The sequence below is a fragment of the Rattus rattus genome, chromosome 5 (assembly GCF_011064425.1).
Source record: "Rattus rattus isolate New Zealand chromosome 5, Rrattus_CSIRO_v1, whole genome shotgun sequence".
In the NCBI taxonomy this organism is placed as follows: Eukaryota; Metazoa; Chordata; class Mammalia; order Rodentia; family Muridae; genus Rattus; species Rattus rattus.
The window spans coordinates 80,671,558-80,690,860 of NC_046158.1; the positions used below are offsets into that span (position 1 = coordinate 80,671,558).

Here is a 19,303-nt window from a genome sequence, read left to right on the forward strand (position 1 = left end):
ATTGGGACAAATGATTGTTTCTTCAAGAATATCACAGGATATAAGTGGTTTTCATTTTAGGGCAGAGTTACCTGAAAGCTATCACATTTATTTGTTGGTTTCTTTTGCTTAGTCTGAAAGGAAGTTAAATGAACACACAACGGGGCTCATGGTCTTTGCAAAGGGACAGAAACATAACCCATGTTTCTAAGATAGACAAGCATAGTCAGACATGGAACTGAATAACACGCACAAGCATCATTTTGTCATCTCCTGCTCACCAGGCCAAATGAAACAAAACAACAACAATAAAAAGTTTTCAAACAGACAGTACCTTCCCTTGTTTCCCTTTTTGTCTCTTTTGTTTTTATTTCACAAAATAAACACACAAAATACATATACACATTACCCAATATATCTAGGTGGAGACAACAGGAAGTGCCCATGGACAAATAAGAATCATTCTCCTCATAAATGAAAGCAAGAAGCATCTTGAGAATTCTGATTATAGTGTTGAGTAGTGTGAAAACCTCCCTGAAGTAATTAAAAAGGCTGCTTTTTCTGATGGTTATCACAGATCTATTGGGCTATAACAAGTTCAGAGTGAAATAGGGACCAAGCAGTTCCTATTGAAGTAATTGAAGAGCATCAATGCTTCTAACTCTACACTTTACTCAATCCACCCACACCACTTCCTCTGAAAGCACTGGGATATGGGCACCCATCTTGGGTCTTTGCATGCTGATAGCAAAAACAGACAAGATCTATGCTAGAGAAAAGCGTCTGGCCAATTCTATGATCCAGATTTCAAAGAACAAAGGCCAGTTACCCACGATCAAAATTTCAAATGGACATCCAGCCAGAAAGACCTTGTCTACAGAAGGCCTGCATCCTCTCTTGTTCGTTTTTCCTTTTATAAGTAAAATTCTTCGAGAACTATCATGTCGCTGTGTGATGGGGGCTAACTATATTTTGTGTATGTGAGGCACAGTAAAGAATCTGCTGATGTGACAGGTCCATGATATGGTTACGATTTGTAATGTAGATATGAGAGGAGAGAGAGAGAGGGAGAGACTATCCAGAGGCATCTGGAAGAGTGCAGAGCAGAGAAATAAAGAAGTAGTCTGAACATGGCCATCAGATTGGGTATGGTCAAGGCTAGGAAAGGTGGAGAGTGGGAGAGAATGGTGTAGATAGAGAGGTAGAAAGAGATAGAGAATGGAACATAACTGAGAGAAAAGAGTGTGAGAACAGTAGAGAATAGCATGGTATTAGCAAAGTGAGTAGCTGGGGGGAGGGAAGGGCCAGGGGACTGGGATACAGGCTTTGACATATTGTAAGAGGTACGTGGAGGCCAGCATGGGCTTTGACATGTAGACACAGGTGTATGTCAATGGAGAGCCATATGTCCCTTCTGCTGGAGTTAAGGAAAATGACTCCTTTTGTCGAATGGGAACTCAAAAGTTCCTGAGGAATGCTGGCTTTTATTTAACTGCCAGAAATCCTCCTGTAACTCAACTCGAACTCATTTCTGGAGATTTGGACTACATAGGAGACCTAACATCTTTTTCTTGATGTATTTACTTATTGAATGCAATCATGTTGGAAACTTAATAATGACTGTGGAGTTCTTTTGTTTTGTTTTGTTTTGTTTTGTTTTGTTTGTTTAACCAGGGGTCTCTATGGAGCCCCACCTCCAGAAGCTAAGCACATAAAACTGTGTGCTTAGTCTTGCCTGTGGTGCTTTAGTAATCTAACATAATAGTCCCAGCCTGGCCATTTAAACACATTCTTCCCTTTTAGGCCACATTTATCCAGGTATGGTGAAGTACATGTATCCCTTGGCTTTTCTTCCTTTATGGATCAGTACAATGAGTCAATCTCCTTTTCAAAAAGTTCTCCACCTTACTTCCTTTTTCTGACTGCCTAGGTTTTTGCCTTTTTTCCCCCAAAATCATATTAAATCCTTTGTTCTTTAATAGTCTCCAGGAAGTGCAGGATCTTCTAAATTTCTTTAGTGTTCATTATTGAAACTATGAACTTTTCTACTTCTTACTGCCTGATGGTACAACTCATGTTGTCAGATCTATTATGCTATTAAACATTTTCTTTTGTCAGCTGACTTTTAAGTTTCTCTCAAGTGTAAATATGGATGACACATCCTTATGTCTCCATGATGCCTTACAAATTTAATTGTATGTCTCCATACATGGCTTTTTACAGAGTGTCTGCTCACTAATATTAGGATAAGATAGTATGTCTAAAAAAAGAAAACTATGCAAGCCTTTGTTTTACTTTGGAGATAATTTTTAGTTACCCAATATGGAATTATTTGTTCACTGAATCATGAGGATGAATTTCAATTCAAACATATGTACAGTATAAGGCTGGCAATTTATATCCAGAAAATACATCTAAATGAAATGTCTCTGAAAAAATGTATCCCTCTACTGGTTATTTTTAGAATGGTACATTTCTGATAAGGATATTTTAAAAAACAAACAAACAAACAAATAAAACAACAAATGACTCTACTCATGAGTGTAGTAGAAACAAAGTCTTCCATTTGCTGAATCCTGAAAGGGCAGAGACTATCAATTCTTGATATTTCTGCCAAACAGGCAGCTGCTGTTACAATGAAGGAAATTTTCTCTTAAATGTAAAAATAAGTGAAATAATTTGCAACTTTTCTATCTTGCAAAATTACAACTCATATTTTTTTTAAAAAATTGCTTAATTGTGCTTGTCTTGTGTATGAGTTGTCTATTCACTAAAATCACAGCCACTCAAGAAGGACCAAGAATGGTCTAAATCCTACATCCTTCAATAATGAGGCAAGAATAAATAGCTTTAAAGTTTTCGGAGTCATTAAGTTCTTTATTCACATTAACTACTCATCAACTTTTTTAACCACTTGAATTTCTCTACCAAAACCAAAATTTATCTTTGAATCTATAATGGAGACAGTCACTGAATCCATTATTTGTCGTTTCTTTTGAAATCTTTGGACTTCAAAGGCAAGATACTATATACAATCCCAGCACTCAGGAGACTGAGGCAGAAAGATCATCAAGAATTGAAGACCATCTTAAAGTAAGAAATAACCCACCTCTCCCTTAGGAGAAATAACTTCTACTCTTGTCAGCCTAAGATTAACTGTCTCTTAATCTTTCTGCCAAATTCTCCCCTCTCCAAATAGAGTTGTGTGTGTAAATGGATGAATTTACCCACTCCATCCCAACTTGTATCAGCAACCTTATTGTTGAAGACACATGAGGGTGTTTAGGAAAGTAAACCGAACTAAAAATCAATGCCACATTTCAAAGGGAAAGGCACTTAGATGATTCTAAGAAACACAATCATTGCAAAGTCTCAGAGGCGATTACCCTTGCTTTCTGTTTGATGACCTTGTCCCATTGGATGTGAGATTGGGTCGAAGAAATCGGTCCATGAAACGTCCTCTTGACTCTGTGTTGTCATTCTTTGACTTGGATGGTTGTTGTGGGCTGAGGCTGTTGTGACCATGCAGTTCAAACAATTGTCAAAATGTTAATTGGCATTTGGTCAGGGATATATAGACTGACTTTTTCAAAAAGACTTTATTTTCTAAAGTTGATAATGGGAATGGCTTTCCAGTACTGAGGACAAAGAGCTGCATCAATTTAGGATATTTCCCAGGTTTGACTTCATTTATGTTTGTTTTCTGGTCACCAGCATGTGAGCTGGAGGAAGCATAGCATTAACATGTGCTGTGATGGATAGAGGATACGTTATAGGCATCAAGGGAAGATGAAGTAATGCTCGACACATGCTGCCACAGTCTCCTAAAGAAGAGGCGTAAGAGCTCAAGTGCATGATGTCACTCTGAGACAAGCACATCCCACAGCGAAATGCACAATGAGCTGGCAGTGATATACAGAAGACATAGCTAATCGTTTCCCAAGTGATGAGCATGAAAGCGGTACTCATCACAAAAGCACAGAGGGAATCCATTAGAAGCATTGTCTTCCTACAATGAGAAGTGGCACGTGGGTGGCCACATGGTTTATGCCTTTGTTCCATTCTGTGCCACTGTAGCAGTATAGGAAGAAAGATTACCATCACATCCCTTAGAAATAAACACACCAAGGAACTAGTCACCAAGCATGCTGTTCTACTAATGATTCATTTAGAAGTTGCCATGCACTGCAAAGAAATTATGCATCAGATTCTATATTGCAGATGGAAACACTGAGATATTTCCCACTGATACCAAGTTATAACATGGGATTCACACCCTTTGCAAGGCAGAGTGAATCCCAGTGCTTAATCATCCAGACAAAAGAATCATGCACCAGAGCTTGCAGAGACATGTCATCAGCCAGCATCCTTCAGAGATGAGAAAATTTAAGTCTAATTCCCACAACCCCACAGTTGCAGAATAGAGAAGATGGCTTACTTGTAAATGTGATTAAACTGTAGTACATTTGAGGAGTTATGTACTACTCAAACAGGTAAGAACAAAAGATTTGATGACCTCACACAGGTGTCCTTTTTTTCTTGTAATGCTTGGATCCAATCCCCCAACATTAGGCTTTTGACAAAATTTTTATAAGCCTAGTGTTTCATATAAATATAAGGAAAAAGCAGAGTCTTGTTACATAGTGAATGATTTTTACAAAGCTGAAAGGGGATTTTAATTGGATAGGAGCTCTGCCATTGTCTCACTGATACCTCAAATCAGGAAGACATTTGTATAGACTAACTAGTTCTTGTGTGCCTCTATCGCTGCCTGACCAGGTAGCTTGTTAGGAACCTTTAGATTCTGGATATATGTTTACTTCAACATGATGTATTAAGAATCAGACACTTTCATCAGTGTCTTTGTGTGCAATATCTTCAATGTCCAGCACTGAACTCAGAAGGTAGATTCCACCCACATTGTGAAACCCTCCATTACCAGTTGTCCCTTCTGTCACATGGGAGTCTTCACTTGGGGTGGGTGGGTTCTTCCCCTGCCATTCATTCTCAAACCACTTCTCCTGCTGGGTAGCTGTTTCTTCTGCTGTGCTATTAGGAGCTGCCCAGGCTGAGAGGAGAATGATGTTGGTAAGCTGTATTGACCAGGTTCTTAACAAGCCCTCGGGTATGTCTTTCTATATTACAGGTAGAGATAGATAGATAGATAGATAGGTAGGTAGGTAGGTAGGTAGATAGATAGATAGATAGATAGATAGATAGATAGATAGATAGATAGATAGATAGATCGATCATACATACATACATACATACATACATACATACACACACACACAGATATATAGATGTAGAAAAAGATAACAGCAACCAGGGGATGAGTTACTAAATTCTGAAAGGCAGATTCTAAAACTACAATACCCAATCTGCTAATTTTCCAGATGAAAAAAATATGATTCATTTTCTGAAAAATCATATACCCGGAGTAGCACAAAGTCAGGATTAGACCATAACCTGTGAGTTTTGAAGTCTCAGTATTATTCCTGATTTAATAGTGTCTATGGCTTTACATATTCTACCAGAGAGAACTTCTGAATAATCTCTGTGTCTGGGTGATTTTGCCAGAGAAAAACGTGTTATATAACAATTCACAGCACTATTGTAATAGGAAACCTTTGCAAACAGGCTACATAATCTACAATAACACTCAGCAGAAACGGCTGGCGTGCACACTGACGGGATGCCTGGGATGTTACTACACTAATCTGCAATGTGATTGTCTAGGGACCTTTTTAATTGCTAAAATCTCTTCTTAACAAAGCTAATTCAGTGGAAGAAAAAACTATTCTAGCCAGTTGGGGAATTATATAAATAATAACAGTATCAGACAGGCTTAACCTTTCAAGCAGTGTTTTAAAAAGTCAAGATGACTGGGATAAAATCCCATCAGGGTGCTTCCTGGAAAAGCCAGAAAGCCACTGACATTTTCATCTGTAACAGCTCCTGGCAAATTTCTGATTCATCAGGAAAGCTAGATCCTATAAATTGCCAAACCAAATGAACTTTGTGTCTTAACAAAATTCACTTATCTTAGGAAATGATGTGTGTGACTTAGTAATTAAGCACATGTGTGTGCTCCCAAACATACACAAATGTCTACATTCACATTATCACCTCTCATACAAATATATACAAATATATTATAATTGTATGATTCTTCATGCCCTGGCATTTTCAGAACAGTCAGAAATGTGTTAGTAAAACAGAGGACTTCGACTGTATACCGTAAGGGCTGACTCTTTTCTAGAAGTTGTGGTGTCCCCTTAATGAAGTCATGTGGATTTTTGCAAACATTAATGGCAACTTCTTTTTGGTGACTATATCTGTATTCTCAAATTTTCTTAGTAAGAATGTCCCTTGACCATCATATTTTGACGTTATATACCTTAGTTCCAAGTTTCTTGATTAGCATTCTTCTTAAGAGAAAATGTTTTACACTAATTGATAAGATTTCCAATAGACTTCAGAGTAGACTGGAATGGGTCAGATTCCTAAGAAACATGTTTTCTCTCTATTCCTTTTTTCAACAGGCTACTTCTTGGTTAGCTCAACCCTTCATCTTTATGCATATATCAACTTTACTGGAGTAAAGAATGTCTGTCATTCAGTACAATGCTCAGGAATTATTAACTCATAGTTCAACCTTTTTCCTTGACTCTCTGTGAACACATTCATCAAACCAGGACTTCCTAAGCTTCTTTGGTTTCTTGATCTTAGCCAAAAAGCCAAGAAGGTATGCTTCTTTGGTTTCTAAGTAGCTGTTTCTTATATTTCCCCTTTAAGAATGTTCAAGTATATAACAATGGTGTTGACTCATAATTTTAAAAATGCTACAAGATATTGCCTCAAGGATCAGTTGTATTTCAAATTATTAGGCATTTTTCTGAGATACAGGTGAAAGATGAGTACATTTCCCTTTTTTCTTTTCTTTGTTTTCTTATCCTAGGTTCACAATCCATTGATGAAACATGAGATTGTTTTTTAAAAACTTGAGCTATTTGTCTATAAGCAGAAAGAACAGTAGGAGCATCAGGACCTTTCTCAACTTGCCCTGAGTATTTTAAACAAAAGAAGTAGGTAGCTTAGAGTTCAAAAGAGACTATATGAGCCACGGACTTTCCACCAAGGACAGAGGGGTTCCATTGTACCACAGAGAAGATGAAGGTTTTAAAGATCTGCTCACTCAGGAAGCTTTCCTCCAAGATCCCACACTAAATACCTGAAGGACACACTCGCATCACACATTTCCAAAAGCACACAACAACTACCAAAACAGGAACCATTAACAGAAAACCAGCATCTCACATCTACTTTGCAAACATTCTTGTCTCTTGGAAAATCTGACAACTTGGCATCTTTCTTCCTTATTTTTAAAAATGGTCCTTTTCAGGCTCTGCAGATAAATTTACTGTGCAGACACAAAGGATGTGGCCAACAGCTAAACAACATCTCTGATAACTTGGGTACCAGAACTTCAGTGCATCATCCTTCTTACTTGTGCTTGTAGAATGTGGGGTCTCCTCTTCATCCTGATACTCATGGTTATTGAAAGGAGGCTGTGGTTCCTGGGTCCAGTTTTCTCCATGAGCACTGGTGCTGTTTCTGTCTATATCTGTTGCAATGACGGTTAAGTACACTGTGACTTTTAATCAAACACTCTTTAATAATCCATTTCTTCCACTATAGTACATGTTATCTACCAGCAGGTCCTATGCCTAAGCACTATCTCTGAGTACTTACTCTCAATAAATCTGAGTGATTTCACTAATCTGTCCCAAGAGAAAGTGAAGGGGTACAAAGTTCTTTTATATCACTTATTATACCAGAATAGCCACTTTGTCAGAGAGAGAACCATAAACCATTCAGATATATTCATTTTTATAACAAAGTGACATAAAATACCTTATGTCCAGGAAGTAAGGTTGATAAATGACTCCTGTGTGGAAAGTTCACTAAGGATATGTGATGAGGCATTAATTAATTTTCCCATCATATCCAAAGGTTTGACCTTCACAGCATCATATGCTCTGAGAGAAAGTATTGTTAATGATGTGTGCATAACTCATTACCAGTCATCCTGGTGGTTGTCTGAAGTAGCACTTCTGGGTTTGAATGGATTGGCTTCCACTGGGTCCGTTCCTGGTTCTGTTTTGTATGGGCAGAAACCCATGGAGTAGTTGCAACTGTCATAATGATTGAGGCAATTAGGAAATGTTATTTCTTGAGCCTTCACTGCTTGCTTTGTACATTTGTCTCTTCTGCAGGGTACACAGCAGCTCATCTATACAGGGCTGTATAGATGGTTGAGTGGAAAGGATGGAGGAGAGAGTTTAGTTTTATCCATCATGTGGCTTTGTATCTCAATGTCCTTTGAGTTCTAAAATTGTATGCCTTTGGGTTTAGAACATAAGATCTTCTGGATATAATAGTCAAGGACAGGACGTTGTAGCAGTAGGAAGAACAGCTTTGAAAGCACTAACCCTCCACCAATAATGACCAAGATGTGAAGAGTTTTGCCCACTCATGCAAATTGCAGAAACCCTCTGCACCTGACACTCCACATCATCCATTAGTCACTGGCAGTCATGCTAACTGTAGATCCTCAAGCTGAAGAAGTTGATAGCTGAGTTCTAACATTGGAATCACTATTGTGTTAGTGATTTTACTGGGGAAATAACCATGAGAGCCAAAGCTTTCCTGCAGACGGGTTTTAGAAGAAGCCTACTTTATAGAGTCATTTGACTCAGCTACGTTTTTCTGAACATATTCTAAACATCCGTGAGAGTCCCACCGAATTCAGAACATAATATAAGCAGGCCATTCACAACTAATGAAAGAGGACCAATATGCATACATTTATAGAAAGGAGCCAGAAGTAACCATCCACCATCAGCCCAACACACTGGAAAACAAAGATATGTTAGTTCACCAATGCCCCAATTGCATGCAAAAGAGGAAGCCTTGGACAGAAGGTGCAAAAGGATCCATTTTGACAAAATCTGAAACAATATACATTGCGAAAAGGCTATTTGCAAGTTCAACTTCCTTCAAATTCTATTTTGACACCCAAGTAACACAAAACCATTTCACAAGTTAAGAAAATAATTTAGTCATTAACCACATTTCTAATAATCTTGAAAAAGTGGTAGTTAGCCCAACTCTCCAAAAGAAAAGGGCATCCTGTTGAATTAAAGGATATATTTGTTAGGTAGAAAATTGAATATACTCTATAAAGATGGGGGAGGGGAGCATGCGAACTTCATCTTCTGGAGCCTGACCATATAACACATTTGCAAGGAAGCTATATCCTAAACCTAGAAGATACTGTCACAATCATGCTCAATATGTGGGGTTCCTTGGGTTCTTTTCTTAAGTTCCTAAGCTCTGCAGAGGCATCCAGCCCTAGGAATACACCATTTAAGTCTACATGTAGAAAATCTGGTTTGTTTCTAGCATTTGCTATATCATTGCCACACACTCAGATGCCTTCAAGCCACAAGCTACTTTTAGATCCTGCCCTCCCTAGGCTCTGTTCACTTGGGAGTGACATCCTCCAGTTTTAATGGAATAGATAGAACTCTTATTGTCAAAGGTAGCTGATACAGCACCCCCAAACCCCTTCTCCAAAGGTTAACTAAATCTGCTTTATGATTCTAATCTCTTTCCAGCAAAATCTTCACTTAGGACAAGAATAGGGGAATCTGGAAGGACAGGATGTTTTTCTCTACAATCTCCACCTCAGTGTCCAGAGAAAGTTTTATAGAATACACATTTGGAAATGGTGACACAGTGGTGTCACTCTTTGTTTTTAGTAATTAACACTGTCTTTTAAAGGTTGTGGTGGTATCTATTCTTCCCTCCAGTGCCATTCTGTTGTATTGGTGTCCAGCAAGTTCATTGAAACTTTTTGAGTGTTTTCCTTTAACCATATACGTTTTTTGATGAATTAAGGTAGTTCTTAGGCTCGGGCTTCTATATTTTAAGCCATTCTTGGGCCTCCCAAGCTTTCAATTCAGGGTCATCTTCCTAATGACCATCTCCTAATCACATGAACATCTGTCCCAGCAGTCCATGTGCCTCTTTAGGCAAAAGTTCTGGCCTTTCCATCCCTGTGTTTCTATCATCTGGCACAGCAGTGACACAATGAATATTAGCTGTGGTGCTTTAATATGCCATCCCCTGCCACACTGGATAAGGTAGATATTTCTCTAAAAGCAAATATTGGTGAACAGAACAGGAAGAACACTGGGTGTCTGAAACTTCATGAGCTATTTTTTTCCAACAATATTCTTTGGTTCCCATTCATGAAATTTTACTTCCTCCTCCAAAATTCTCATCAGAATGAAATTAAGGTAAAATCACAGGTTCAGTCATTGTTCACATCATTTGTTTCCTAAGAGAGATACTATATCATTTTGATCCCTCAGCAAGCCTTGCACAAATGGTTCTACTGTAATTGAGTATTCTTACTGGTGCTGGAGATAAAATCTTCATCATCATCAATGCCTGATCCAGAAAAACTGGGGTATTTGTCTGTTTCATCTTCGTTTTCCTCATTTGGCTCCCAGCCTGTTGGGTTGGTATTTGACTCCGTACCTGTTATGGTGACTTACATTAGTAGCTGAGCTGGTTGCCAAGCGACCCATTTCACCAAGGAAGAAAGTCAGGCATGGGAGGTGTCACGGAGTTCCCAAGGTTTTAAGAAGAAAATGAGAGAGTAGGTTTGTGTATCTGTAAACCCTCATCACTGAAGCTAATATGTGAACCTTAAAACAACTAGCTATGACCTTTACATTCTCATTAAGGAAGCCAAAGAATAACCATCGGTAGAGCCAGCCAAAGGAGTTAGAGCAAAACAATAAAACACAGGCCCATGCAAACCCCCCTTGTTTTTGGATGTCTTTCTTATTACATCATTAGCATATTGAAGTTAGGATGTCAGGATCAGAATAGGAAGGTTTCACATATCCCTATTTGCTGTTTCAAGACACTTTTCAATAACGCCCCAAGATCATGTTTCTAAAATTCCTATAGTTGCATTCATATTTTTAAAATTCATTTGTTTTCTTCTATTCTTACTTTTTATCAGGGTTTATTGTATAAGCAAAGGGTTTCATTCACTAGAAGCAAGGGTTTTTATTCTGACATTTCTAAAAAGACACATGCACTTTTTCAGCCTTTAGCATCAGATCCTATGTCTCTGATGTGAATAAAAGCCAGGAGTTCCCAAGATTTTGCCATTCTCAATAAAATTTACCACAGAGGGGGAAAAGATAAATTAACAGAAATGTTCTTGCCAATTATTAATCATCCAAAAATTGTTCAAAAAGGTTGATGACAGTGGGCCACAGTCTAAATATTGAGGATTTCTTCCTTTGAATCATTGAATCTAGCTTTTTAAAGAGGAAATGGAAGCTTTTGTTCTCTTCTCAGCAGTTACTGCAAGAGATTTCTCTTTACTAAAATGGATTCTTCTAACTTTTGAATGCAATTCAGGCTACCTTATAGGATGACCATTTGGTTTTCCTATTATTGGTATCCAGCCCAAAACTATTTCAATTGATAGAAATCTTCTATATTTTGGTAGCTATGGTTCTGTTATTTAACATTTTCAGAAAAACAGTTTTTTACTTCAGTAATTTGCAGGGTATACCCAGATACTCTTTTGGAGTTGAAATGTTCTGTTATCACCAAATACTTGCCCCCACTTCATAGTTTCCTAATTAGCCTTATCCTAGGCTACATAGACCCCCTATAAAGTATAGAGAAGAAAACCATGTATTAGTACTATTAAATCAAACATACAGAACTCAGAGTTCAAGGTCCTTCCTAAATTGACACATACATGTATGAGACAGAATGGTGTTTAGACTTTAACCACATCCCATAGGTTAATGAGAATTATTAAAAGCTGTCAAGCAGGCATATGTTATATGGTATCTAGAACTCATTACCAGGCATCTTCGTTGTTGTATGAAGATGACTCTTGGACTCTGATGGTTGAAAAAACCATGAAAACCAGTTCTGGGCTTCTTGCCTCTTGGGTGGTGTTTCAGGGGTAGTCATCAAGGCTGTTGTAACCATGATTGAATTGATTGTTGAAATGTTAATTATCAGTTCCTAAGAAATAGCACCATAAATTTTTTCACTCTCTCCCTACACAGAAAATTCTCTCTTCTTGACATAGGTGGTGGAAAAAAACGAAACAAGGAAAGTAAAAGAAAAGAAGTTTTGTTTCTTCCAGGAGCCCAAAACTATAGTCCACAGATTGTCAGAGGTGGAGGAACCTTAAATAGCAAGTGGTTCATGTTTTCCTCTTAAGATGAAAATCCTGTGCTGGACACCTGAGTGAAGTCCAGTTGGCATAAGAGATGTCTCAAAAATTGCATGAGAACTATCTGACGTTCCAGTCTATAAGATAGAACACTCATTATTTGCCTCCTTTTCCACAAGGCCAAATTAAGACCTGTGGTGAGAATTTTGGAAATAGAATGTTCTTCTAAAAACTAGAATTAAAGTATCAGATGATTAGAAAAGTTGGTTGACCACACCATTTAAGATCCTCTCCAAATCTGACTATGTGTGACTTTAATGGCCAGCTCTTAGGAAACCAAGCCCTGTGATGTTCTTCACAAGTGAAGGAGGACAACCAATATCATTCCCTAGGTGTTCAGGGTATGATATCTCTGCCAGAAGTCACAGGTATGTGACCCCATGAACCCCAAAAGCTAGCAAGAATGGGACAAGAAAAGGGACATAGAAGACATCTTTCCACTTTTCTCCAAGGAGGATGCATATACCATAGAGACATGGCCCATAATCATTTTCATGTCAACACTGTACTTTTAAAAGAAGAGCAGTCCATTTAAAAAAAAAGTTAATAAACCAAGAAAAACAGGAAGAAATGAAGAGACCAATACCAAAGAAACAGACTTGATTTGAACACTCCCAAAGATTGCCAATTATGTCGTCACAATGTACATTGCAATATGAAATAATAGGAACCCAAAATACCAGGATAAGTTAAAGAGAAAGCTGCCCATCAATAAAAGTCCAAATACAACAATTAATGAAATTCCTTTTGCCAGGTATGAAGGAAGCCCAGTAAACAATTCAAGAAGAAACACAGTCACAGAGCCCCTGCCCTTCCCATGGTTTTTCCTATGAAGATGTATTATACAATTTCACCGACATACACAGCATTTTCCTTATTCTGACATCCCTCCCCCACAGTCACCACCTCAGCATGATACTAATCATTGCGATGGAGTAACCATAGAACATCAGCAGGGTTTCCTTACATGAGTACAAGGACACATACATGCATACATATATGCATACATACATACATACATACATACATACATACATATCCATTTCCCCATTTCTGCAGAGAGAATGCCTATTTATACATATGGCCATATTATCTGTCAATATAGGTTAATAAATGAATAATATCCTATTACCTCCCATTATTATAAACCAGTGGTTCTCAGTCTCCCTAATGCTGAAACCCTTTAATACAGTTCCTCATGTTGTGGTGATCCCTAACCATAAAATTATTTTCATTGTTACTTCACAAGTATAATTTTGCTAGTGGTATGAACCATAGTGTAAATATGTGCTTTCTGGTGGTTCTAGGTGACCCTTGTGAATGGGTCATTTAATCTCCAAAGAGGTCTCAACTCACAGGTTAAGAGCCCCTGTTATAGACTGATTCCTTTTCCTAACCACCTAGGGCAAAGCGACCAAGTCAAAATCCAGGAGAGCCAATGACCACATATCTCCAGAGCTTATTTATCATCCCTAGACTCTGATATAAAGCAACAGGTCATGTCGCTTCTTGGTGTTTTCAGAAAAGGATTTCAGTGTCAAAAAAGATTTTTTTGTCTATGCTTTTTATTCATTATTATTTTTTTTAATTGATGTCATTTGGTCAATAGATGTCTTTTTAGAGATCATCTCCTCAATGACTCTCCTAGACACAGGAGAATTAACCTGACTCTGTGTCCTTATTGCCTAAGTGAACGCAAGGCATTTAGGAGACACTAGGTCCCCAGGTCTCTGTGGCCCCTGAAGATATCAGAACCTGAACAAGGATGCTGTCTATATATGACAGTGACCATCCATCCTCCTTAATACCTCAATGAAGACAAGTGATCAGCAAAAACCATGAGTTTACCTGTAGTTGCTGTCGTTGTGGGCTCCTGAGTCTGAGTTGTGGATTGTGAATTACCAAACCAAGACCATATCCAGTTATTTTGTTTCTGAGCTGTTGCATGGCTTTTTGAGTACACAGTTGAGGCAACTAGATTAATTATGAAAATAGTGTTTAGTGAGATTCATCTGTCTCCCATAAAACCTGTTGTCTCTGTCCCAATAGGATATCTCTATTTATTATAAAATGAAGATTTTAAAAGTGAAGTTGAGGCCACTTTTATATTTCCAGGCTCCTACTATCTATCAGAATCTCAGGACAGCATCAAGAAGGCAGATTAAGGTATGAATTCAATGCTTCTCCATCTTCTACTCGAACCCCCTCAATCATGTCCAGAGCCAACTCACGCAGCAAAGTAACTGTGATAGAGATAGATTTGCTCTTCTCTTGATGGCCTCATTCAGCCACGATCTGGAGGTCCTCAGTGCAGCAGAGCCTACAATGGCTTCCGTTGATTCATCTTCAGAGATTCTTTGTGGATGCCTGCATCCTTTCTGTCTGTTCAGCATCATACCCAGGTAGTCTGTGACAGCATTTCAAGGCTCACCCACACTCATCAATGCAACTTAAACTTTATAGTTGGGCAAGAATTTTGTGGAGGGTGCGTCAGTAGATAAAACTTTCTCTTGTATCCGTCTATCACTTCCTCACATAGAGATGACAAAAGCAAGGAATTGTTGAACTCTATTCAAGTTAGAGGAAGGATACTAAGAACATTTTGTAATTAAAAAATAGTTCATTTGACTTTCAAGTTGGTCTGGTTTTCAGAATGTTCCCCCATAGTAACAAAATAGCAAATGCTATTGGGATAATTGTCTGAATTTTAAGAAAGGATTTTAAGAAAGAAAATGTTTTAGATTAAATGCTTTCCCTGAAAATCTAGGTTATGGTCTCCACATACTGCAGGTGATTCTTGCATACCATGGAGAACCTACTGGATCCCATGTGGACTCTGGAACTGGAGCATCACACATACCAAATGCCAAAGATCATATTAGTGAGAGAAGGGAATTACCCTGCTCCCAGGTTACAGATGCCTCCTATGGAAAATTCCTCTAAAGATGCATAGTACCCCAGAAAAACGAGCTAACCAAAAATGGACATACAGAAGACAAAAATGAGCATTATGTCACCTTCCTAGGGGGAGTTGTATGAGAGGAGACAGTGAAAGAAGTGTCAGCCTAGCCATCAGTTTTCAATTTGCCCCACCCAAGTAAGGTCATGCAAGATGGAAAACAAATTATTCACTTGACACCCAGAAGACAGGAAGTAGAGCTTTCCAAGGCAGGAGCCTATTTCCTAAATTAGTTTAGGCTTCTTGATTCCAGAGAATTCTAGATGACCAATAAGAAGGAACTGATGACATACCTCCAGGCAGACTCTTCCAAAAATAACATTTATAATAAGCAGCCAGTGGGATGACCCAAGCCTACAGAGCCTGTTGTTCTTGCTAGCTTTCTCTGTTGCCACCCACTGAGCACCCTTGAGGAAGGAATGAGCTGGTTAAGCCAAGCACAGTTTCTTCCATGTCTTCAGCCAGCCAGCTCTTGACCTCTGCTCCCCTGCATGCTAATTTGCATCCACTCCCTCTCACTGTATCTCAAACCACCACCCAACCGTGATAAGTAAGCCCTCGGGAAGCTCCTCATTGGCCTTCTATTCTATTCTAGGATTCTATTCAGAAGCTCGGCCTTAACTCTATCACGTTCCATGCTACATTCAAGAGAACTCAAGCTGGTAGGCAAATTGGCCTCTCCTCCACACCCATTAAAAAGAACTAAGTCACATGCTCTGTTAAAAAAAAAAAAAAGCAAAAGCTTCTTTTGCCTTGAACCCTGTGCTATGTTTTAGTTAAACTTCAGGCACTCCTTTTCTTAGATTTCTGTGCTATGATGCTGTATCCATGAAGGAGGATCCATCTCTGACCCTCAGACACCACAGCAGTGTCCGGAGCAGAGAAGACACATGCTATGGAGTGGGTGGATGAAAACCTCACTGACCCCGGTTTCTTTTTGATATTACTCTAACCATAGTTACTGTCAGAGAGGAAATGACCTTGGAGGGCATGGGAGGCTTGAGCAGATACACCTTGTGGACAGACAGAGTCTGTGTGGTTGTATATGTGTGGAGGCCACAGGTTGAGATAAAGATGTTTTCTGTGATTTTTGTCCACCTTATTTTTTCACCTAGCATCTCACACTGCACCTGAATTTGGCTAGATTGGCTGGGCAGTGAGCTGCAGGGTACCTGCTGTCTCTGTCACCCTTGTTATTAGGATTGCAGATGCATGCTGCCATGCTCAACCCGGGACTCTGGGTGTTAGAATGGATCTGGTACAAGATTAGGACCTTAAGGTGGGTTCACTGACTGATCAGCTTGGATCGGGAAGGAGCAGTTCTTAGGGAATGGGCTAAGGATGTTAATATAACTGGCAAATTAATTCTCTTCAAGCACACGTGAAACTCCCATTCCACACAGGTTGGGACTCCAGCAGCATTTAATCTCCACATGACAGATTTTGTCTGGGGGTGTTCTTTTGGGGTGGGAAATAGGACTTGAGGTTAGACCTGTTCTGCCTCCTTATCAGACCACTAATTACTGTATTTGCCAACATCTGTCAAGACTGTATGCCCAATGAGAATCCCGTCTGACATAGTTTCATCAAGGATGGGGTGGGTACCCAAGTAGCTGCACATAGCTAGCAACATCACCTGCCTCTGTGGAGAAGCATTTCCCAGGACACTACAGACAACAAGGTGACAAATCATCAGAGAGGAGGTGACCCGGGAGGGCGTGAGAAGCTTTGTAGCTGTGCCACCTGTGTCCAGATGGAGTCTGTGTTCTTATGCATGTGCAGAGGCCGGGGTTGATATTAAGATGTTAATCTTATTGCTGTCTACCTTTGTTTTTGAGATAGGAACCCTCACTGAAGCTGGAACTTACTGATTTCACTGAGCTGGCTAGCCAGCAAGCGCTAGGTCTTCCCAGTCTCTGTCTAGGATTAGGATTACGGGATACATACTGAAATGCTCAACTTTTTGTGTAGATGCTAGGGATCAAAAAATTCAGGTCCTCACATGCCTAAATGGCCAGCTCTTTACCCTCTGAGCTATCTCTGAGCTATCCCCGAGCCCCCAGAATCTGATGAGAGGATTTTTAAATTTTTTTGGAGAGGCTTCAGAGAATTTTCTGGGAATGACTGGAATCCTGCACCTGTTCATATTACCCTTTCCCTTCACTCAGCAACCTGATAACAGAAATCTAAAAGACTGTTAAGTGAGTTCAGCTTGCATCAGAGTGCTATGGAGGACTCCTGGCTTCTGGGTGACAAGGGAATTAAAAAGGGTCCCATCTTGAATATTCTCAAGTCAGTACATTCCTGTCAAACCGTGAAAAAGCCAGAGTTCCACCCCTCTGAGTTTCAGCCAGGGAATGAGAAAATACACACCATACCAGGAGACCCAGTGAAGACTTAGCTGCCCTTTTAGGGTCTGAATAATCCACCATAGAAGGAGCCCAGCCAGCTAAAACCTTGTTCTAAAACAAACCAGAGGAAGTGCAGAGAGGGAAGTGGAGGAGATAAGATGCTCTAAGTACCTTCCTACAGAGCCCATCTGCACAAACCTACAGTCATGAATGCCTCCCCTGCTGTTACCCACAGATACCCAAAGAGCAGTAAGGTCTTCCCCCACAGACTGCAATCCAGAACTCTGCAGCTGACAGAAGGTGATCAGAAAACCCCTCACTTTTGGTTCCTTGGACTAATAAATAAATAAATAAATAAATAAATAAATAAATAAATAAATAAATAGAAAATTAGGTTTAAAATATGGACATTGTGCAATCAGAACCCTAAGAATGGATCTTTTAAGGCATTGTTATTAAAGGAAACAGTGGAATAGACACTCTACAGTCCTGACTTTAGCAGAACAGTTTCCTCTATAGTGGAAAACGACAAGAACGAAACAAGCAACACCACAAATTATGTCTGTAACAGTTCTGAGGCATCGTTAAGTCCTTCGGAACAGGAGAAAATCGGCACTTTTCTGAGGAAACCCTTCAATATGGCATTCCTTATGCCAGGGTAAGAGGTTCAGAGGTGAAGATGGCGGTGAGAAAGGGACTAGAAGGCAGTGCACAATGACAAGGAGCACTGACAAGAGCAGGAGCGACTCCTTAAGTGATCTCACCCACATCGAGATGCCTAGGGATGGCAGGAAACAGACCCTGAGTGTGTCTTACTCAGGAGGGCCATTGGCATTCTGTTAAAGAACGGCTAGAGGAAAACCCAGGATTCCCTGTTTCTTACTGGTGGCCAGGGTGCTCCCAATAAAGAAGGCGTCATCCCGGTCTCCAGTAGGCTGTGAAGTGGGAAGGTCGGTGTGCAAAATGTAGCCTTCTGGGGTGCTCTTCTCAATGGTGGATCCGCTGCTGACATCATCATCTATAATGTTTGAGGCATCGATGTCTTCTTGGTGCGTTCTATACTCGCCCTTCTTGCTGTAGCGGGTGCCATCACGGTTGACAATAGCTGAGGAGATACAGAAGCATCTTTAGAACTTCACAGCACTTATATCTCGAGTATAGGAAAGATAAGGGGTTGTCCTATAACATGACATTAAAGCTATTTTCTTTTGCTTTAAAAAATCTGTCTGTCTAGTGCTTGCATAGAGTATGTGAGATGTTCATCCCCTCGCCCACTTACTCTGGAAATGAGGAGGAGAAAGTTGAAGTACCAGGGAGTCCCCCACATTTGAATCTGAGCTTTGAAGAGCTTTAGGCAAGGTAACCCTATGAGCTTCAGTTTCTTCCTTACTAAAGGAATGGCCCAGCCTTCTGGATGGGGTTGTCACACTCTGCACATGATTCCTTGTTATTAGCACTCAACACAGTAGTCACAGTAAAAGGAGACTCAGTAGGTTACACTTCCCCCACTCTATACAGTCCCTTCTGAAATATGTGTACATCTTGTCACTATTAATTCCATCCAACCCCAGAATGGACTTGAAATCGTAGTCATATAGCCTCTACAAAAAAGCATATTTTTGCAATCCCTTAGAAAGATTCTTTTTAAAAGGTAAATTTTGTCAG

The 19,303-nt window shown here is 39.5% G+C and overlaps 1 protein-coding gene across 9 annotated transcripts in view; it reads right to left on the bottom strand.

The window, feature by feature from the left end:
- Positions 1-19,303, bottom strand: part of Cd44 (CD44 molecule (Indian blood group)) — an 88,628-nt gene that overhangs the window by 23,032 nt on the left and 46,293 nt on the right. For 2 of the 9 annotated variants that reach the window (XM_032903797.1, XM_032903796.1), the window contains exons 4-10: positions 18,522-18,743; positions 14,177-14,302; positions 10,465-10,590; positions 8,064-8,177; positions 7,490-7,606; positions 4,919-5,047; positions 3,366-3,491 (exon numbers count right to left, since the gene is read on the bottom strand). In XM_032903797.1, coding sequence (XP_032759688.1) covers positions 3,366-3,491; positions 4,919-5,047; positions 7,490-7,606; positions 8,064-8,177; positions 10,465-10,590; positions 14,177-14,302; positions 18,522-18,743 — 960 coding nt within the window. Of the gene's footprint in view, positions 1-3,365; positions 3,492-4,918; positions 5,048-7,489; positions 7,607-8,063; positions 8,178-10,464; positions 10,591-11,948; positions 12,066-14,176; positions 14,303-18,521; positions 18,744-19,303 lie in introns of all 9 variants that reach the window. The other 7 variants (XM_032903803.1, XM_032903798.1, XM_032903799.1 and 4 more) reach the window with 7 other exon arrangements.